The sequence below is a fragment of the Daucus carota genome, chromosome 6, assembly GCF_001625215.2.
Source record: "Daucus carota subsp. sativus chromosome 6, DH1 v3.0, whole genome shotgun sequence".
NCBI lineage: Eukaryota > Viridiplantae > Streptophyta > Magnoliopsida > Apiales > Apiaceae > Daucus > Daucus carota.
The window spans coordinates 29,891,300-29,910,943 of NC_030386.2; the positions used below are offsets into that span (position 1 = coordinate 29,891,300).

Sequence of the window (19,644 nt, forward strand, 5' to 3'; positions counted from 1 at the left end):
TTCCAGTACACGCATATCCTTACTCTCAGGAAAAACCTTTACCTGTTGTTATGAAGCAACTGTTCATTCCAAAACCACCAAGTGATGAATTTATGACAGCATTTAGTTCAACTCATCGTTTTTGGGGAAAAAAAACTCTGGAACTATACGAGCACTGTGAATTTTGCTGGTCCTGAATTTTATTCCTACATCATGAACATTGGAAATATAGCGGATGAATGGGAAATGTAAAAGTTCCATTACCTACATAATTCTAAAATTTCCAACTTTTTGCTACTAATGCATTTTAGCTACTTCAGGGGCATCTTTATTAGCAAAACATAAAAAATCTATATAATTTGACCAAGATGACCCTCTTGAGCTGTTAAGAGAGGCAACTCTATCTTTTTGCCTCTTGCTTAACAACATTGCTTTGAACAAGTTATTTGCTAGAAAGAACATACTTATTGGTTTGGTTGAAGTGTCATTTCTGTACAGGTTGGTCCAAAAACCTTGCAAAGATTTCTTCTGTTAAATTTCTAGGTTTGGGGTGTGGGATACTATGAATCAAGGCAGATGATATAGATGTTAGTTAATACATTGTGCAATATCATATATGTTAAATAATACATTGAGAAACATCAGTCGATCAACCCTCCCTAAACCGTAGGGTATTGGGAGGACTTAATTGAAGCATATATCTGTAACTCGCCCCCTAACTCAAGGCCTCATTTTGAGATTTAAAATAGATCACTAGGAGACTATCTTTGGGGTTACACTCGACCATAGTAAGGTAAGAGGGTTGATTTTGAGACATATCCTAGACTGAGTTCCAATACCATGTAATGTAACTGGATCATATATTCTGAACATATACAAATGGCACAAAATTACTAAATGAAAGTAAACAAATTCACATAGCAAAAGTTTCCTCAGTAGGCAGGTTTTTCAATCTTTCTTTATAATCTGCTTCAATTATCTGGTTGTACAACAGTAAGTGATCAGCGATGATACAAACATCAAGACACATAATACATGTAAGTTACTGCAAATATTGAGTATTCAACACACTCGAAAAATCAGAATACTTAAACATGGAGCTCCCTGATTAAACAACAATTCAAAGATTCAGAACATTGTATGAAGTATCCCTCTTCAGACAGCCAAATGCCAACTATGATATATCATCGAATAGGGGCCTTAATCCAGCCATTAAGAAACGCGATGGCTAAGATTATAAAAGGTGTTGACATGCCAAATAAGATGATGTAAGGTAAAGGTGTGGACATGGGATTCTCCCCTTCCCTTTCCCCTGCTGTTTGCCAATACCTGCATTAATTTTTATGCAATTACTATTTGATTTTCTTGGTAATTTATCTGCAACTAGGAGCAGATATGTAGCATCATGCAAGATGTGACTAAAATTTTACTAACAGAAATATTTTGCAATGATAAGGCTTACTGTTCTGGTTCTTGTTCCTTGGTTATAAACTTCTTATCCTTTTGTTTGAGGTCTGCTTGTTCACCACCACCTAAAAAAAAGAAAAAGAAAAAAAGATCAGCATCATACTATACAAATATCATGTTCTATGCTATAAAAGAAAGAATGTATATACATGAAGCAAGAAATGGTAGCAAGACCTGGCTCAGCATAGATTCTGAATTGTTTGGCCTTTGTTGTTGGTGAGGCTACTGTGTGAGGAAGTGCTAGTGGTGGTGAGAGTTTAGTGGAGAAGGGTAGTATGGGTGTGATTGAAGATGAGATGGCTAGCTTAGTTGCCATTTCTCAGAAATAATTTGGGTGATGATTATTTGACATAGAGTATGTATATTTTTGTGTTTTGGATATTGTTCATATGGATATAATAAGGATGGTCATTGGTGGCTATGAGCATCAACACTATTACACCAGCACCATCATACAAAACATATGTTATTGTATTTGGTATTATTTTTTTTCATTTCCATGTCAAATTCAATATAGCATTAAAATTTTATTTGGAGCAAGAAACATGTCAGTTTTTTTTTATTAAAATGCACAAATCTATTAAAACAATAAATGTAATTCGTCCAAATAAAATTATTTTAAATTTTAATATCGTTGTGATTTCATGTATTTTTAAATTTTTAGTACAACATAGACATTGACACATCTCAAGCGCAAAAATAGAACTAAATTTTGAAGTTACATAATTTATCATTTTGTAACTGTAATTAGGACCGACAAAAACAGAAATGAACATGAAATTAAAAATGAAATATAAACTAATAAAAATTGATAAAAATCGCAAATTATAAAATTGAATTGAGCAAAAATCAAAACTGGTTCAAATTTTGTGATTAGGGTTCCTGAACCAATCTTTTTTAAACCAGGTCGATTACTAAAGAAATAATAAATAAATATTAAATATTATATGTAAATCACGAGCCTTGTGTTATGCTCTGGTAGAAAAAACTGCCCCCAAGTCAATCTCTGCTCCAACTGCGGATGTTCTAGTTCATTTCTGCTGTTCCTTCCATAAATTTGAATGACATTATTAGTTTTTCACCGAAACTTAACTTAGAACTGAGGTTTTTAAAACAGAAACGAATCATGATTTTTCTGGCGGTTGAGGTTTTTAATTTTGAAATCCAAGACTCCGAATTTTGGTTTCAAATTTGTCTGATTTTCAATTTTTAACAAACCTCTGTGTAAAGTTGATCACCAAGGGTACTTCGAAGAGATGAACATAATCTAGGAAGGTCTCAAGTTTTGTCAAGTGATAAAGAAAAAAATCTCCTTCGACAGGCGCATGTACATGACAGCAGCTACAAGACACTGTGAAGGAAGATCCTGATCGATATCGGAACCATCTGTCACCACAGATTCAATCTTCGAAACATCACTGGTGGTGAATGATGAACATGGTATGGGATAGTTCACTGGAATCTCGTCAGCTCTGTGAATGCTGCTATCTTTTTAAAGAACCAAATTGTTACTATTATTTGTTTGAATGTGAGGGCAACTGTCGCACGTGTAATAGTTTTGGAGTAAGCTTAGCATTGTTTTAAAAATCATTCTTGCATATCTATGAGCAGATAAAGTTAAGCTGAACATATGCGATATGATGTTGGAAAGAAGGCAAAAAGATATCATAGTATATGAGGATCGACCCTTTATGTCTTGTAATTTTATATTCATGCCAGAGATGTTATTGTGCAAGGATACAATTACTTTTCGTTTCTTACTCATACTATACTTATACCGGATTTGAAAAGGTAATCCAGATGATCTTGGTTTACCAACCGGCATTGGTTGTCGATATCAAGCCAGCAAGAAAACAGGTGGATTGATGAAGAAATGCTGCAATGTTGATTTTTTTTGCATGATCCTGCTCACTCCTGAAGAAGTAGAAGCGATCTGATGCAGAGTAAGAAAATTGTAGATCGAATTCTTTCTTTCTTGAATGGAACCAGATCATTTTAGTGAACCACTAAGCCAAATCTTCACGGATTTCGTTGTAAAATTCTTTAGAGGATTGTTCGAGTTATATTTATCCATAACCTGTTTTTAATCATCTGAACTCTAAATTTATACGGTGAATTGTTTTCCAGACAGTAAGCTAAACCAAATATGCTCAGTACATTTTAGTAGAAATTATAGTGATATCATTTTTGAGGACTAAATATAAAACTTATACTAATTATTATTTAAATATGAAAATGATGGATGTTGTTTTGTCCATAAGTAACCTAAAGTAATCCCTTGTTGCAAGTGGTAACAAGAAGATGGAGTACGAAGATTAACTAAGTAATTAACTATGTGATCTTTAAGATATAGATTAATCAACATTAGTTGTCCCTAATGTTCAGAGAATCGCTTCACAGTGCAATCAATGTATTCTACTTTTACCCACTATGATGGTGGAGATTTGCATTAGCACCATATGTGTGATCTCACTTTATTCATCTTTTCATCTAGACACGTCGATAGCGTAGAAAGTGAAGTACTGATGGTAATAACTTTAATAATCTCTAATCTCTCAGCAGGATTATCAAATTATCAGGCAAATCATAAGATTGTCTTCTTCTGTGACAACAAAAGGGCATGTGTTAATACTATTAAGCAGGGGATTAGTTTTGTTCTCGCTAGTCTTCTAGCTACATAGATGCTTCATCCCAGGAAACTCTGTAGGCTCTGCCTCCATGATAACAAGACTGTTGAGTGTTTGATTGTCATTAGATCGAGTACTTGATTTTTGTGATCGGCTAATCTCAGAAACAATTTTTCTTTTCTTTATTATTGACATGGTAATAAATCGACTTCCTTGGCATCTTATGGAAGACTAAGGTCAAGCAGGAGGCTTCCCGGCAATTCCTGCTGCCCTGTTCTTTAGGTAAAATGAGTATAGTAACCAACAAACTTATAATTGTCTACGAATCACAAAGCTAATGATGATCCAGCCATTGAATTTTATATACTGGATTTAATTTTTTTAATGAACTTGCTTGGTAAGTAGAAAGTATTATATGAACTTGGCAAGAAAACGTTGACAGTAGTATTCGGGAGCTACAGATGATTAGAAATTCAATAATTGCTCAATCAATATTGACACAAATCCATAGCAAAACATTTTAGACAGACTGAAAAACGGGCTGTAATTGAACCTGAAATCCCCAGAAAGCACGAGGGAAAAAAAACCTTCTACTCCAAGATAAAAAATAATGGGATGGAGGAAAAGAAGTTGCAGGGGTTAAAGATTACAATATAAGATATCTGGTGGTAAGACGATTAGGAAGATGATTTGCGCGGGTACTAATTACTAAACCATGACAAGTTGAGGCTCATATCTGATGCCATACTTCATCTTCCTTATGAAGTCGTCGCATTTCTTGTTTAATTCCTCTGTACTCCATAAAAGAGTCTCTTGTTCTTCCTCTTCTTCGGTATTTACTAATTCTAATTCTTCATTTTCTTCTTCTTCTGCTTGTTCTTCGTGTTCTTGGACAGAATTCAGTTCACTCACCTGTTCTTTTTCATCATAGTCTGTTGTAGATGTCACAAATTCACAACCCTCGTCCATTACTCTTGTTCTTCTTTCAACTTGCTCAGGTTCAGTGACAGATTTAATATCAGTCTCTTCCTCTGTTTCCGCAAGATCATCAATCTGTGATTCAACATTATTTTTCTTACTAAACTCAACAGGTTGATGAGAAATGACATTTTTCTTGACATAAATATTTTCTCTCAAGTCCGCAGATCGGTGATGTGAAGGCTGAGCCTGAACTCTGATAACATGACTGTCGCGATAAAATTCAGTCCCTGGAGGAGCAGGACTCGAAAACAAGCCCGAGGTTTTGATGACAAGAAGCATAAGTCCATTGCAAAGAAGAAATATAAAGTGTCTGTCAGTGGTAGTAGAGCTGAAGAGTTTGAAAGAAGAAAAGTAAGTAAAAATAAGGGAAGAGTATTGGGAAGAAATGAAAGCCAGAACAGAGAGTGATAGCAGGATTTGAATCCTCCTCTTTGAAGAATTTATTGGCTTGTTGTTATGAACCATCTTTAGTTTGTGTTGAGAGAAGTTGTCTCAACTGGGAAGCAATGAGAGTGTTTTGTGATATGAATTTATGTGAGACCCTCTCATTGGGTGGCGCTATATATAGGATCTTGAGTTGTACTAGAAGTTTACCCGGCACTCTACCACAAGTTTATTGGAGACTCTACTGGGGGACATCTTTTCCAATTATTTACGAGCAACTGTTGTGTACATATAAAAACACACACGGATTATTCTAGAAAACATTAATAATTTCAATGTGAAAATGACCAACATCCATTTTTTTTAAGAATCTATACTATACTATAAAAAGCCAACATAGGTATAATTTGTAGTCGTACAAAATTTTGGTTTGGTACTCTCCTCTAAAACTAAAAGTCTACAACGATAGCTATTAAACAGTTTCATATACTAAAAACACTCCTTATGTATATTAATATCTTTTTAAATATAATTTATAATTATTTGAAAAAGATGAAACTACTGTTAATAACATATATTAATATTAAAAAAAATTTATAGATAAATGTATAACTAATTATAAATATACAATTTTGAATATCTTTTGTCTAAAATACATATAAATAATTAGAGACACTACTTTTTAATTATAACATATTCTACTCGAAATTTAACTCTAACGTGTTCTATTTCATTACAAACACGAAACCATTACGTAACATATGAAGATATATGAAATATGAAAATTTTGATTTAAAATTAATTGAATAATAAACTATCACATATTAATATCAGAAAAATAATTATAGATAGATAATAAATTGTGAAAGCTAAATTTCCGTTAGAAGATATAATCAGGTGGTTAATATAATTTAACTAAAATCCAAATTATTAATACTAAAATACTAATAAAATGATGTTAAGATTTAACTTATAATTAATAAATTACGAGTTATATAAGCGCCCGTGCTTTGCACGGGTTAAAGGCTAGTAATTATTTAAATAATGAAGAGTCATACGACTTTTAAAACATCTCGAATCGAATAAAAATTAAAAAGATCATAGGAAACACATAAGCTATATATTGACAATGATATACCCCGATCCGTTTGATCTACCCCGATCATGAATGCAATCATATATAAATTATAATCATTAAATTAAATACACCCTCATCGAGAAGAGCAAAATGAATAGAGTTTGTAAATAAATGAAATTACGATAAAAGATATTGGTCCACTCTCAAATTCAACAAGCGCTCTGCTTGAATTGAAGGGAAAAAATTCGAGAATTTTAATAATTTAGATCTAAGAAACGAGCCAAATAAAACAAATGAGAACAAAGTCTTACCTACAAAATTATTAAAAAACAAACAAATTAATAATTGGGCCGTCAACTATACATAGGAGGTGTAGGTTTAGGGAGAGGACCACTATCTTATTATGTGTTCATGTTAACTGTAATAAGTCTTTATCTATATTAAAATATATTTAATATGACGAGCTAAAAACATCACAAACCAACTTATGAGTTATGATATTATTATGAATCGGGGACATCATCCTAAATTTAATCCTTGATAAAAAAAAAAACAGAACTTTATTGAACTGCACCATTTTCAAATAACGTTACCTTAAAAATGAAATTCTCTTCAAAAATAAAGTAGCGGCCGATAAAAATGGCCTTCAGAATGGGTAAATCATTTAATTTATTTTTGAAGATTTTGTAATTTGCACAACTTTTATATTATCTCCTCAATTAAATGCATAATTACCTAATCCACGCATATTAAGATATAATCATGACATAGTCCTTTTAATTTCCAAATTTTTTGTTTTAAACAAAATTGTGTTTCAAACTTTTATATATAACATTTTAAAATAATTAATTTTTATGTATGACAAAATTCATATAAGAATTAGATTCAGGGACATGAGAAGTATTATTCCAATTTTCAAGAGATGAACATTTTCATCGTCAACCATGACAAGATGACATGATGTATGGTAAGTAGGGGTGGCAATCGTTTCGTTTCGTATACTTTCGTTTCGTGTATTTTCGTGTTTCGTGTACTCGAAGGTGAAACCCGTATCCGTCCGTTATTAATTTCGTGTACCTAATTTGAAACCCGTATCCGATCCGAAACGTTTCGTGTATATTTTTCTTTATAATTTTATTAAATATGAATGATATATTTATACTTGTATACAACTCTCTATAAATTTGTTAATGTATCTATAATATATAGATACACATACATATAAATATATACTTTTACACAGTTATATATTAAATATATCATAACATATATATAATAAATATTATGTACAAATATTTCGTGTACTTTCGTGTATTTCGTGTACCCCAAATGAAACCCATATTCGACACGAAATCTATCGTGTAATTTCGTGTTCGTGTACTTTCGTGTTTCGTGTATCGAAAATCAAAACCCATATCCATTTTTATCGTGTCGTTTCGTTTCGTGTTAGCGTGTTATGTGTCAAATTGCTAGGTCTAATGGTAGGTGGTAACAAATAAATTCCTTTTAAAAATATCGGTCGCGCTGCATCGTCAAATTATGGTGGTTGGGATATTTCACTCGTATAAATAATTTAAGCAATATGAATCGGCTTTAAGTAAAAGGGAAATAATAATTGAAGTTAAGTTGAAGGAAGCTAACAAAAGTTCGATATTCGACATAGGAAATTACTAATGACTCGAGGAGTTGACTTGACCTCCTAAAGTCTTCATGCAGATGCTTCGAACCTTCGAACACGGTTTGGCTACGACATTCAAATCGCGCGACATCATTTTTGACTTCTGTTACGCGTCCTTCCCCGGCAAAAACTAAACGATGGTTGTTAAGAACGATCGTGTTTTTTTTAATTTACGAAAAACAGAGGATATTATTACTGAATCAAATACAAATCAATGCAATGTTGAATTTTGATAGGAACAGATTACCTATCAAAAATACGACCCGAATAAGCATACAACTCCCAAGCAAGCTCATGGGCCACCGTATTCGCAAATAGTTTGATAAAAAACAAACTAATGTTTTTGAGCCACTGCATCAGCTAGGGGTGAGCAAAAAAACCGATTTGAAACCGAACCGCAACCGAAACCGGGAAAAACCGGTTAAAACCGAACCGTAAAAAACCGGAACCGGAACCGAAACCGAAAAAATTAAACCAAACCGTTTTAATCGGTGCGGTTCCGGTTATATTGCAAAACCGAACCGGGAAAAACCGAACCGAACCGGTTATTAAAATAAATAATTAAATATAATTTTTTATAATTTTATAATCTATACATTTGTAATTTTTTTTTGAAAATATATATATATATATATATATATGCAAATCAATCCTAAGCTGTCATACAGATTTAGACATTTAGTAGTTGGGCTTCTGATTTATACGAAATGGGCTTGTAATCTACGAAATAGGCTTGCAATCTTGAATAAACACTTCCATGTTCCACTGCAAGGCTTCCAGCACAAAAAAACTAAACTCTGCTACCCGACCCAAAGTCCCAAACTAACAATTAGGTCAAGTCGTCGAGACTCGAGTCACTACACCACGTTCTATTCGGTATTTACCAACTACAAACATCTGTAATTGTCAATTTGGTCAAAAGTAGCAGGCTAGCAGCAGCCAGCAAGCCAAGCAGCCAGCAACCAACAACTGCAAGAAGAGTTCGAAGAGGAGAAAATCTATCAATCATGGCATCTCAAGATTCTCAACAACAACAAGAATCATTACAACAAACACCTAATGTGGTATAAAACTTGTCCATAATTTTTTTGAACTTGTAATTTTGTATTATATATATATATGTGCATCTGTGTGTATGTAAATCGATTTGTTTTTATAATCTTGCTGATATGTTTGAGGAGATTGTTTTCTTTTTTATAGATGAATTTTATTTATAAATTTAGTACTTGTTTTGGCTCTTGCTTAGCTTGGTTGTTGTGCTGGCTGCTGCCTACCAGTGTGTTAATATATGTTTTATATGATTTATTCTTGCCTGCTTGTTTTAATTATTATCATACACGCTTCATTTATAGGTACTCGTAGATTTGGAAACAGAAGATGTGAAAGTTGTTGATGAACCGGGGGGAAAATGTGAAAAAAAAGGGTAAAAAGAGTTCAAAGGCATGGGAATATTTTGTAGAAATGAAAGGTTGTCCAGAAGGTTATGAAAACGCCAAGTGCAAGCTATGTAATGTGGTTATTGGATGTAACACAAACCGGAATGGGACATCTGCCATGATGAACCATTTAAGAACGGTATGTCCAAAATCACCATTGCATAACAACCTTGATAAATTGCAGAAAACATTGAAGTTTGAGAAGTTGTCCAAGGATGATAAACTTCAAACACTCAAGGCTCATACATTTGATCAAGAAAAATTAAGGAAGAAGCTCGCATTAATGTGTATAAAAGATAATCTTATTCTTGGCTCATACATTTTCTTGGCTGATTTTTTATTCTGATTGTTGATATTTTATTGTATGTGGTTGAAAGGATTGTGATAGTAGGTATTATTCTTGCTCTTATTCTTTTCAGTTGCCTCACACCTTGTGTTCTTCATATGAGTATAATCTTATTAAATCAAATCATGGAATATCAGGTGGCCAAATACAGAGTATCATTTTGGTCGATTAGCATGTTATGTGAAATAGTCACTACATTATTGTTCTCTCTCTGCTTTATCCTGTTAAATTTAACTTCATACTTGTCTTTGTTGTTTGGATAAACGAGTCCATTAACTTTTTTGTAGCTTTGGCTTCTGCTATAAATAGTTAAAAGCATTATAGTCATTTTCAATTTGTATGCTGATACTTGTATGGTGCTATTCCAGGTTCACTTTCAATTTTCTTTATTAACTAGATCGCATAGGCTACTGGCTTCTCTCTTTTGGCAATGGATTTGCGGAAGACTTTTTTACAGGCCATGTAGTATGATAATTTGTTTATGTCATTTTGTAAAAGACTATTTTGATTATCATCTGTAGAAGTTTAAACAGAGAATGTACTTTTGTTATTTGGTGTTGAAACTTCAAATTCACTACTGTATTTATTTTAATCTCTGGATTACGCGCATAATTTTGTCTCGCTTGTAATTTTATAGTTGTCGGTTTTGTAACCGAAACCGAGCCACTTATAACCGAACCGGGATATTTTAAACCGAATCCGAACCGGCGGTTGCGGTTTTCGATTTTAAAAACCGGAGATATATGGTTGCGGTTCCGATTTTATCCCGAAACCGAGCCGAACCGGCCCACGCTCTCCCCTAGCATCAGCAAACGACACTCCTCCACCAACTGACCAAAGTGAGATCGCATGGGAGAAGAACCTCTGATTACTTAAACAACATTTAAACAATCAGATTCAACCGTTATCTGCTGCCATGAAGCTCTGTCTATCCAATTTAGAGCCTCTTCGATTGCCAGAAAGATCTTGTGTTTAATCGGAAAGAAAGAAAGAAAATTAAATAAATAAATTTAAAATCTAGGAAAAACTGAAAACGTTGCAGAAAGATGGAATAAAACTGAGAACCAAGGCGGAACTAGGAGGTTTGGGGGGACTTGAGCCCTGACAAGACTTAAAAAATTCAATAGATTTTTTTTTAGTCATAGATATATTATAAAAATAAAGAAAATAAAATTTTTGAGCTCGTATAATTTATTAAGCCCTGGACTTTTTTCTTTTTCTTTTAAAAAAATAATTGGCTTCATTATTTTTGTCAATTGTTAACATTAATTAATTAAAAAACAATATACAATATGATATATATACCATTTAAGATTTAAAAAAAAAAAAAAAAATTGGGCTTGATTGAATTGTACACTATTTTGTCTAGTAAGCTCATCTATTCAAAATCAAAACAAACCTACAAAGCCCATTAGTTTCTAAAATGCATATAAACACAAAATTGTGAAGTCTATTGCGTATTGCGTTAACTCTTGCTTTGCCTATTGCGACAGCTGCTGTTGAGAGAGGATTATTATTAGGGGTGTAAATGAGTCGAGCCGAGCCGAACTCTAAAGTGTTCGTGTATCGTTTGTTAAAAAATTAGCGAGCTGGAGCTCGAGCTTGGATCGTGCCAAAAATATTGTTTGAGGATCGACTCATTAAGGAATAACACTGTTCACGAACGGCTCGCGAACCGCTCACGAACATGTCTCACGAGCTTTTGCTCACGAACCGCTCATTACACTCACGAACATGTCTCGCGAATTTTGCTCACCAACCGTTCATTAATTTTGTTCACGAGCTTGTTTAATAAACTTTGCTAACGAGCTAGATTATGCTTATAAATTTATTTACGAGCTTGTTTGTTATTTAATTTAATCAAAAAATATATATTAAAATTCTAACAATATTTTAATTTATGCTCTAAGGAAATCAATTCATAATAAACCATGTTCACGAGCTAGTTCACGAACTACGCTCACGAGTCAAGTTCACGAACTCATATAATTCGAACTTGTTCGCGAACTATCGAATCGAACTCTACTGTGCTCAAGTTCAGTTCGTTTATAAAACGAACCTTAAAATTGTGCTCAAGATCGACTCGTTTATGAATCGAACCGAGCTCGAACAGGGCTTTTTTCGAATCGAACATCGAGCGGTTATCGAGCGTATCAACTCATTTACAGCCCTAATTATTATCAATGAAAATTGTGGAAGTCTGATTTGCGTAATCGGATGGGGATCAGTGGATGAATGACAATATAATAGTGTATATCGAGAAGGCAATACTTGCGACTATCGATAACGAATCAGTTTGCAATGTTATCAGCATATGCAAACTCGGAGGATTCAGTTATCATTTATTAGTGCTTCAAGTAAGGATAGCACCACTAGCATATAAAAAAGATACGTTTATTTTTGTGAGATAAAAATATGAATTCTTGATGTTAAATAATTGAGCTCCGATTAATTTTTAATCCTAATTCCGCTACTACTGAGAATATTTAGATGAAAATAAGTTAAAATAAATAAATATGAAAGAGCGAGTGCTGGCATACAGTTCTATTAGCTCAGTATAGGGCATCTTAGTTCAACCTATCTGTACGAGTTGAAGCTAAGCCTAGATGCACGGCTTTTCAATATTATTATCATTTAGTGTAGATCGTAAAGACAAATTTATCAATCAAACATTATAAAATTTGAAAATAGGTACCTAATATTTTTTTTTAAAATAATTCTTTTACGAAACTAACATTCACAGAACGAAGTTACACGTCAAAACTAAAATATTATTAATGGATCCATGATTTTTTTTATGACAGAAGGTCTAATATATTTTGAGTCTAATTTATATTATATTATTAAAATCAAAAATATAAAAGTTGAGTCTAATCTTAATCTAATATAGTATATTATAATCATTAAATCACTTAAATTAAATTGATTAGAAGATGTTATATATTCATACTCCCCTCCTTATCTAAGTGGTTGTAAAGATCTAAGTTCAAAGTATATTATTACATTATATCTTATATAAATTAGATAATATAATCTACTATTGATATAAATTTTTTATTTTATGTTTGGATTGATATTAATTTTATTAGAACTATATATAATAATTAAAATGTATATATAAATATTAAAAAATAATGAAGAACGCCCTTGCACGGGATCATGAATTCCATGTTTGAAAAAAAGAGAATTTTCAAGTTAAAAATTAATTTTTTTTCCTTTTTTGGGCTTATTGAGAGTCGAGACCGGTCCAGTAAGTCAGTAACCCATTAGTTTGTATATCTGGACTTGTAAATTTTAGTTACACTGACTGAAAAGCTCAGGCCCTTTACATGTAAAAATAAACAAAAAAATGGCAACCTTTTCTCGCCTTGTTCTGATGAACTAATTCAAGAAAAAGGAGCCTGTAAATAAAACAAATCATTATGGAAGTGTATGTAATTAAACTTGTTTGATGTGATTACTTAAAGTACTCTTCAGTACTGCTAGTTTACTGTGATGAGATGTCATTCGGAACCACCAGTCCCTCCTGATTGTTGAAATAAAGGCAACTCTTCCTCCTCCCAGAAGAGGCTGCTGTTGCAGGAAGAGCACAAAATCCTGTGTAGTCATTTTCTATCTTTGCCGCGCATATCTTGGCTATGTAATTGAAATGTTCGTTTTTCTGCATATAAGGTTGTGCTGCATATTCTTCAAACGGCATCCACTGAAAAAAAGAAATGTATTCACAATATGCGTAGTCTTTATTTATTCATACTACTGTTTTAAAGTTAAAGATCTTGGCACCATGTTTACGCAGGAACTACCTTGGCTGCGGCTATCTCTGAATCCTGCTTTTGGATATCGAAAGAAAGTGGCCTCAACATGCATGCAAAAAACAGATCGGATTTGCCAAATGATAGATTGTGGCTTTGTCTGTAATTATATCATCAAATCATTGTTAAGGTGGAAGACTTATTTGAATGTAAAAACTTCAGTTAATTAGGCATCCAAAAAAGTACATCTTAATTACCTGACTGCAAGGAGTTCCATAAGCTCTGCCTTGATCTGGAAGTAGTTTCACAATTTTAGATAACAATTCAACAATGTATATATTAGCTTGTAAGCTACTCCTATTATTTATACGGTAGTAGTTATAATCATTCAATTAGAATAATTTTTCATAGTTAAAATCAGTTACCCCTGTTTCTTCTTTCACTTCTCTTATTGCAGCTTCACCTATATCCTCACCCTATTATATCCAAACACACATATATTTGTTGATTAATACATAACACAAAAAAAGGAATTCTGCGAATCAACGAAACAGTAAGTGAACTGAAGCTGACTACTCACCGTGTCAACAGTACCAGTAGGCAACTTCCACAAGCCCGTCCCTTTGAATCTTCCGTTATTTTCTTGGACAACCAGAATCTAGTTTAATAAATTGGCACAAAGAGTTCAACAATAAGGCAAAGAATTCAAGAGTGTGCGCCGTATATAGTTATAAGACATGATAATCATGTAAAGTAAATTAACGCACCTCTCTTTTGTCGTTCATAACCAAAGCGCCAATGCCAACTGTATGGGAAGCATTTGCCGGGAGAGTATGAGCCGTTTCGGGAATCCAGTATGCAAGCATTAAATAAGTTGGTTCTGCGTGATGATACCAAAATCCTTGCTGCACAAGTGTTATCAGTAAATGATCAAGACGACATATACCACCAGCATTCTCAATTTGGATAGAATTACATGTTTGTTTTGAGTACCTTGACTGCAGTTTCAACAAGATTTGCCAACTCTATAGGCAATTTAAGCCATATGCCTTTCTTCCCCTGCAATTATAGTTTTCAATATATAGATTGAATATAGAGAATAATACCTTGTTTCATTAACAACTTATGTTGTGTTTGGTTGGGGTGAATGATTTCAGAAGGAATGGAATGAAAAATGAACTATCTTATAGACAATTTTTAAGAAATTTCATTCCTTCCTCCATTCCATTCCTTACATCATGTGCTAGATATTACACCTTCAATCTGAGATGGAATGCTCCATTCTCTCCAATCCTCAATTTCTTCTCAAATCTCATTATAGCAATTTTGCACTTCCTCAATTTTTTTTCAAAACTTTCTTCCTATCTCTATTAGTTTCAAATATTTTTACTCGTTCCATTCCATTCTTCCCAACCAAACACAACATTAAAGTTTTTGCTCTATAATTAAGTACCTGTTCCCTCCAGTGAGAGATTGATTTTCGAAGCGAAGTATCAAATACATTTGCATTTATTGGCTTTTTCATCTCTACAACAACTCCTCCAAACGCATCATCTGCTGCATCAAGTATATGGATTTGTTCACCGCTAATTTCTTCCACCGCTGAAGAACTTGGTTTGGTAGCAGTAACCGCCATGATTCTAATATCTCCGATAAAAGATCCCTCTAAACTCTTGATTTCCGTTGTGAATGTTGATGTTGTTACGTTCTCGTACACCACGACCTCGATGATATTTACACGTGAGTTTAACCTCGAGTTTACACAAGTCGAAAATGAAAGAGTAGATTTCTTGAGGTTGAGAAGTTGTAGCAGCTCCAACGTCTTTGACAACTTGAAATTGCATAAAGTATACATAGATTAACGATTTGTGTGGTGTGTCCATGTACACATACTAAATACCAAAATTTATGAATTATGATGATTTCACTTACCTTCTGTGATAATGATGGTCCCTTGCATTTACGACAATCATACCAATCAAAACTCTCAAATTTTATAAATATTAATGCTTAGCATGTGTTCATGAGCACACACTGAATAAACTCATAAATTAACTACAAAGACATTATGGTGAGTGTTCGTATCAAATTCGTGGCGCAAGGAAGGAAAGAGGTCTGTGTCGCAATTGAGGGGATAATTGAACGCGTGCCCATGCAGGCATTATTATTGTAGTATATTTTATATTACATACTCCCTCCGTTCCTAAATAATAGTCGCTTTGACTTTTTGCACGTATTTTAAGGTGTAAAAAAAACATACTTCTACATATTATTTTTGAAATTTTCTTTTTCTGAATAAAAGTTTAACATCTCTATTTTTATTCAGAAAAAGAAAATTTTAAAAATAATATGTAGAAGTATGTTTTTTTTACACCTTAAAATACGTGCAAAAAGTCAAAGCGACTTTTATTTAGGAACGGAGGGAGTATTATATTTAAATCAAATAAAGTGCACAGATTTGAGTTGTTCCCGTTTTTACAGTCGTTCATTTCAATATTGACCATGTCGAAAGTGAGGAAGGAAAGTTTAAGACGTTTACGTTTATTACAAAATTAGAGTTTATAGTTTTTGGCAAACTACGGTATATTATATATGGTACTGGTATGTTCCTCGTGGAATGACCAGAATTTTGGATTTGCTTTATATGCCAACTTCTTTTAACAATGCCACAATCTGGTCGAAACACATCCAACACTTACCTTACCGATACAGAAACATTTTTCAGACATTGGTCGCTTATACTGATTGACTCAGTTGATTTTATAATTTTTTTCAAGAGAATTAATAATTTACATATATTTATGTTACATAAAATTATGATGAAGTATATATTTATATATGTTTTGATTTATATGATTTTATTTTCATAATTTTAGTATTTTATACAACAACTATATTTAAGGAGTTTTTGGTTTTATAATGATTGGGTATATTTTTTGCTCAAAAAATTGTAAATGTTTTAAATTATTTCAAAATATGTCAAATAAACACCACCGGGAACTGAGGACTTTATCCTAGGAGATGTTTTAACAATGACATCAAATATCAAATAGATATCACATGCATAATTTTAACTAAGACTTTTATGATGAAAGATGCTCCGAAAAAGAGATCAATAACGTTTAGTGTAACGGTATCTTCAATAATTAATATATATTATATATAAAAATATAGAGACTATGTACAAAAAGATCAACTTCAGTGAAGAGCCAACCGGTGATGTTATGTTGGTTAGCCCATCTATGAAGTCACATCATTTATAATCATAATATAATAATTTTTTTAATAATTTAAAATAATTAAAAAAATATTATTTTTACAATATAGTCAATTAATATAATCAATTTTATTAGAACAAAATATCTTATAAATTTGACAAGTTCTACATAATATTTTACGAATACAATTTAATCAATAAATTTTTTAATGAACAATGTTGCAGATACTCGAGCAAACGTAAAGTAAGCAAGCTCAACTCAATGGCAAAATTGATGATTTAACCAAGAACAATCAAATGATAGTAATTGTTAACAAGAACAATGTCGCTATAATCTTATTCATCTCTAAATATCACACCCCAAATTTATTACAAATTAAAGTACAAATAAATAAAAACAATGACAACCTTTTAATGCCTTCTATAAATGCTTAATTCAATTAAAGAAGCATATAAATAAAACAAATCCTTAGGCTAGTTATGCCATAACTTGTGTGGTGTAATGAGTTAAACTTTGAACTTTTATGATGTACTCCTTAATCAAACTTTCCAATGTTCGCAGTAGTTTACTCTGATGAGATGTTACTTGGAACCACCAGTCCCTCCTGATTGTTGAAATATAGGCAACTCTTCCTCCTCCGAGAAGAGGCTGCTGTCGCAGGAAGAGCACAAAATCCAGTGTAGTCATTTTCTATCTTTGCGGCGCATATCTTGGCTATGTAATTGAAATGTTCGTTTTTCTGCATATAAGGCTGTGCTGCATATTCTTCAAACGGCATCCACTGAAACAAAGAAACGTATTCACAATCTGCGTAGTCTTTATTTATTCATATTACTGTTTAAAAGTTAAAGATCTTGGTCTTGGCACCATGTTTACGCGGGAACTACCTTAGCTGCGGCTATCTCTGAATCCTGCTTTTGGATATCAAATGAAAGAGGCCTCAACATGCATGCAAAAAATAGATCCGATTTGCCAAATGATACCTTGTGGCTTTGTCTGTAATGAAATTTTCAAATCATTGTTTAGTTGGTAGACTTATTTGAAAAATGGTAAACTGGAAAGTAGAAGGAACTTTTATTACCTGACTGCAAGGAGTTCCATAAACTCTGCATTAATCTGGAGATAGTTGAGCAATTTTAGATAACAATTAAAAAATGTTTACATGGCTTGTAATTATACCATTTGATATAATTAATCATTCAATTAGAATAATTTTCACTTAGCTAAGATAACTTACTCCTGTTTCTTCTTTTACTTCTCTGATTGCAGCTTCACATATATCCTCCCCCTGTTAGGTTGACATAAAGTTTGTTGATTGCAACATAAACAATGGTCTAATGTGAATTAATGAAACATGCACTAAGTTAAACGACGCTGTCTACTTACCACATCAACAGTACCCGTAGGTAGCTTCCACAAGCCTGAGCCTTTGAATCTGCCATTATTTTCTTGGACAACTAGAATCTGATACAAGTGAAACAACAATGTACAAAATTTTGATATTCAGAAAACATGACAAAGGGTTTGTATATAACTGAGACACGAGAAATGATAGTATTATGTATGTAGGAACTGAAGTACTGAACTAACCTCTCTTTTGCTGTTCATAATAAAAGCACCAATGCCAACTGTATGGGAAGCATTGGCCGGGAGAGTATGAACAGTTTCAGGAATCCAATACGCGAGCATTATATAAGTTGGTTCTGCGTGATGATACCAGAATCCTTGCTACACAAGTGTCACCATGTTTAAAATTGATCAATACATAAACGAATAAAAGAAAAGGTGGACAAAACAATGCAACTCAAACCACGACTAGTGATTTTAATAATGGCGCATAAACATGATCATGTTCAATTTGGAATAGAATCAAAGGTTTCCTCTCTGTACCTTGACTGCAGCTTCAACAAGATTTGCGAGTTCAATAGGCAATTTGAGCCAGATGCCTTTCTTTCCCTGCAATAATTAGTTGTTAATAAATAACATGTTAAAGTTTTTGCTCATATACATAAATAGTAGAGTTATCATTAATTAGCTATATATGTACCTGTTCCCTCCATTGAGAGATTGATGCTCTAAGCAAAGTATCAAATAAATCCGAATTCATAGGCTCTTTCATCTCCACCACAACTCCTCCAAAGGCATCATCTGCTGCATTAAGTATATCGACCTGTTGAAGGCTTATTTCTTCCACCGATGAAGAGCTTGATTTCATAGGAGTCACAGCCATGATTCGGTACAAAGAAGCTAGTACTGCTTTTAAGTTGTTGAAGATGGTACACAAAACCAAATAACCAATGATGTTAAAAACTTGAATAGACCTAATTAAGCTTGTAGTATTTATAGGAAAGCTAGAGCAATGTGTTTATGGAGGAGATTGATTTGGAAAATGTACGGAAAAGTAGAGAGTAATTTACTTGAGGTTGCCTAAACTCTGAAGTTATACCAGTTTTAAGTTCCAACGTCTATGAACAAATATATCTTGGAAATTGCAAAATCTAAATATTTATAGTAATAGTTTTGCTACTGTGTTGTTGCCTTGGTGGTAGATTCAACATGCAAGGAAAGAATGGAAGCAGGAGGTCTTCTTCCCAGGGAAGGGGGTAAATTAACGTGTAGGAATTTTATTTATTTTATTACTCAGTTGAATTGTTCCGGGAAGCCCGCGTCTGCCAACATTATTTTCAGCTACTTCATT

General features: G+C 33.0%; 4 protein-coding genes and 1 long non-coding RNA gene across 5 annotated transcripts; 1 reads left to right on the forward strand and 4 right to left on the reverse strand.

The window, feature by feature from the left end:
- Positions 1-877: 877 nt before the first annotated feature.
- Positions 878-1,879, reverse strand: LOC108226457 (uncharacterized). Its single transcript, XM_017401420.2, has 3 exons — positions 1,621-1,879; positions 1,442-1,511; positions 878-1,308 (listed from the first exon to the last, which is right to left on the reverse strand). The coding sequence occupies exons 1-3, from the start codon at positions 1,760-1,762 to the stop codon at positions 1,164-1,166; spliced, it is 357 nt and encodes a 118-aa protein (XP_017256909.1). The 5' UTR covers positions 1,763-1,879; the 3' UTR covers positions 878-1,163.
- Positions 1,880-4,535: 2,656 nt separating this feature from the next.
- Positions 4,536-5,601, reverse strand: LOC108225317 (uncharacterized). The gene has a single exon (XM_017400153.2). It carries the CDS (start codon positions 5,517-5,519, stop codon positions 4,782-4,784), a length of 738 nt encoding a protein of 245 aa, XP_017255642.1. The 5' UTR covers positions 5,520-5,601; the 3' UTR covers positions 4,536-4,781.
- Positions 5,602-8,965: 3,364 nt separating this feature from the next.
- On the forward strand, positions 8,966-10,057 carry LOC108226994 (uncharacterized). The gene is made up of 2 exons (XR_001807772.2): positions 8,966-9,258; positions 9,547-10,057. It is a non-coding gene; the product is annotated as an uncharacterized LOC108226994 (long non-coding RNA).
- Positions 10,058-13,238: 3,181 nt separating this feature from the next.
- On the reverse strand, positions 13,239-15,604 carry LOC108226894 (nudix hydrolase 2). The gene is made up of 8 exons (XM_017401888.2): positions 15,182-15,604; positions 14,722-14,787; positions 14,496-14,633; positions 14,309-14,386; positions 14,154-14,204; positions 13,986-14,020; positions 13,780-13,888; positions 13,239-13,679 (listed from the first exon to the last, which is right to left on the reverse strand). Exons 1-8 carry the CDS (start codon positions 15,581-15,583, stop codon positions 13,464-13,466), a joined length of 1,095 nt encoding a protein of 364 aa, XP_017257377.2. The 5' UTR covers positions 15,584-15,604; the 3' UTR covers positions 13,239-13,463.
- Positions 15,605-17,270: 1,666 nt separating this feature from the next.
- LOC108226802 (nudix hydrolase 2) lies at positions 17,271-19,409 on the reverse strand. Its single transcript, XM_017401794.2, has 8 exons — positions 18,994-19,409; positions 18,837-18,902; positions 18,537-18,674; positions 18,333-18,410; positions 18,184-18,234; positions 18,028-18,062; positions 17,834-17,942; positions 17,271-17,727 (listed from the first exon to the last, which is right to left on the reverse strand). Exons 1-8 carry the CDS (start codon positions 19,174-19,176, stop codon positions 17,512-17,514), a joined length of 876 nt encoding a protein of 291 aa, XP_017257283.1. The 5' UTR covers positions 19,177-19,409; the 3' UTR covers positions 17,271-17,511.
- Positions 19,410-19,644: the final 235 nt, after the last annotated feature.

Excerpts from the sequence above, each read along its gene's own strand:
- LOC108226457 (XM_017401420.2), bottom strand. The coding sequence starts at position 1,762 with ATGGCAACTAAGCTAGCCATCTCATCTTCAATCACACCCATACTACCC. Across the intron at positions 1,512-1,620 it reads CAGAATCTATGCTGAGCCAG|GTGGTGGTGAACAAGCAGAC; the intron begins GTCTTGCTACCA and ends TCTTTTTTTTAG. Across the intron at positions 1,309-1,441 it reads AAGGAACAAGAACCAGAACA|GTATTGGCAAACAGCAGGGG; the intron begins GTAAGCCTTATC and ends AAATTAATGCAG.
- LOC108225317 (XM_017400153.2), bottom strand. The coding sequence starts at position 5,519 with ATGGTTCATAACAACAAGCCAATAAATTCTTCAAAGAGGAGGATTCAA.
- LOC108226894 (XM_017401888.2), bottom strand. The coding sequence starts at position 15,583 with ATGTATACTTTATGCAATTTCAAGTTGTCAAAGACGTTGGAGCTGCTA. Across the intron at positions 14,021-14,153 it reads AAGTGAAAGAAGAAACAGGG|ATCAAGGCAGAGCTTATGGA; the intron begins GTAACTGATTTT and ends AACTACTTCCAG. Across the intron at positions 13,680-13,779 it reads CAGAGATAGCCGCAGCCAAG|TGGATGCCGTTTGAAGAATA; the intron begins GTAGTTCCTGCG and ends TCTTTTTTTCAG.
- LOC108226802 (XM_017401794.2), bottom strand. The coding sequence starts at position 19,176 with ATGGCTGTGACTCCTATGAAATCAAGCTCTTCATCGGTGGAAGAAATA. Across the intron at positions 18,675-18,836 it reads TTGTTGAAGCTGCAGTCAAG|CAAGGATTCTGGTATCATCA; the intron begins GTACAGAGAGGA and ends ACACTTGTGTAG. Across the intron at positions 18,235-18,332 it reads CTACGGGTACTGTTGATGTG|GGGGAGGATATATGTGAAGC; the intron begins GTAAGTAGACAG and ends TCAACCTAACAG.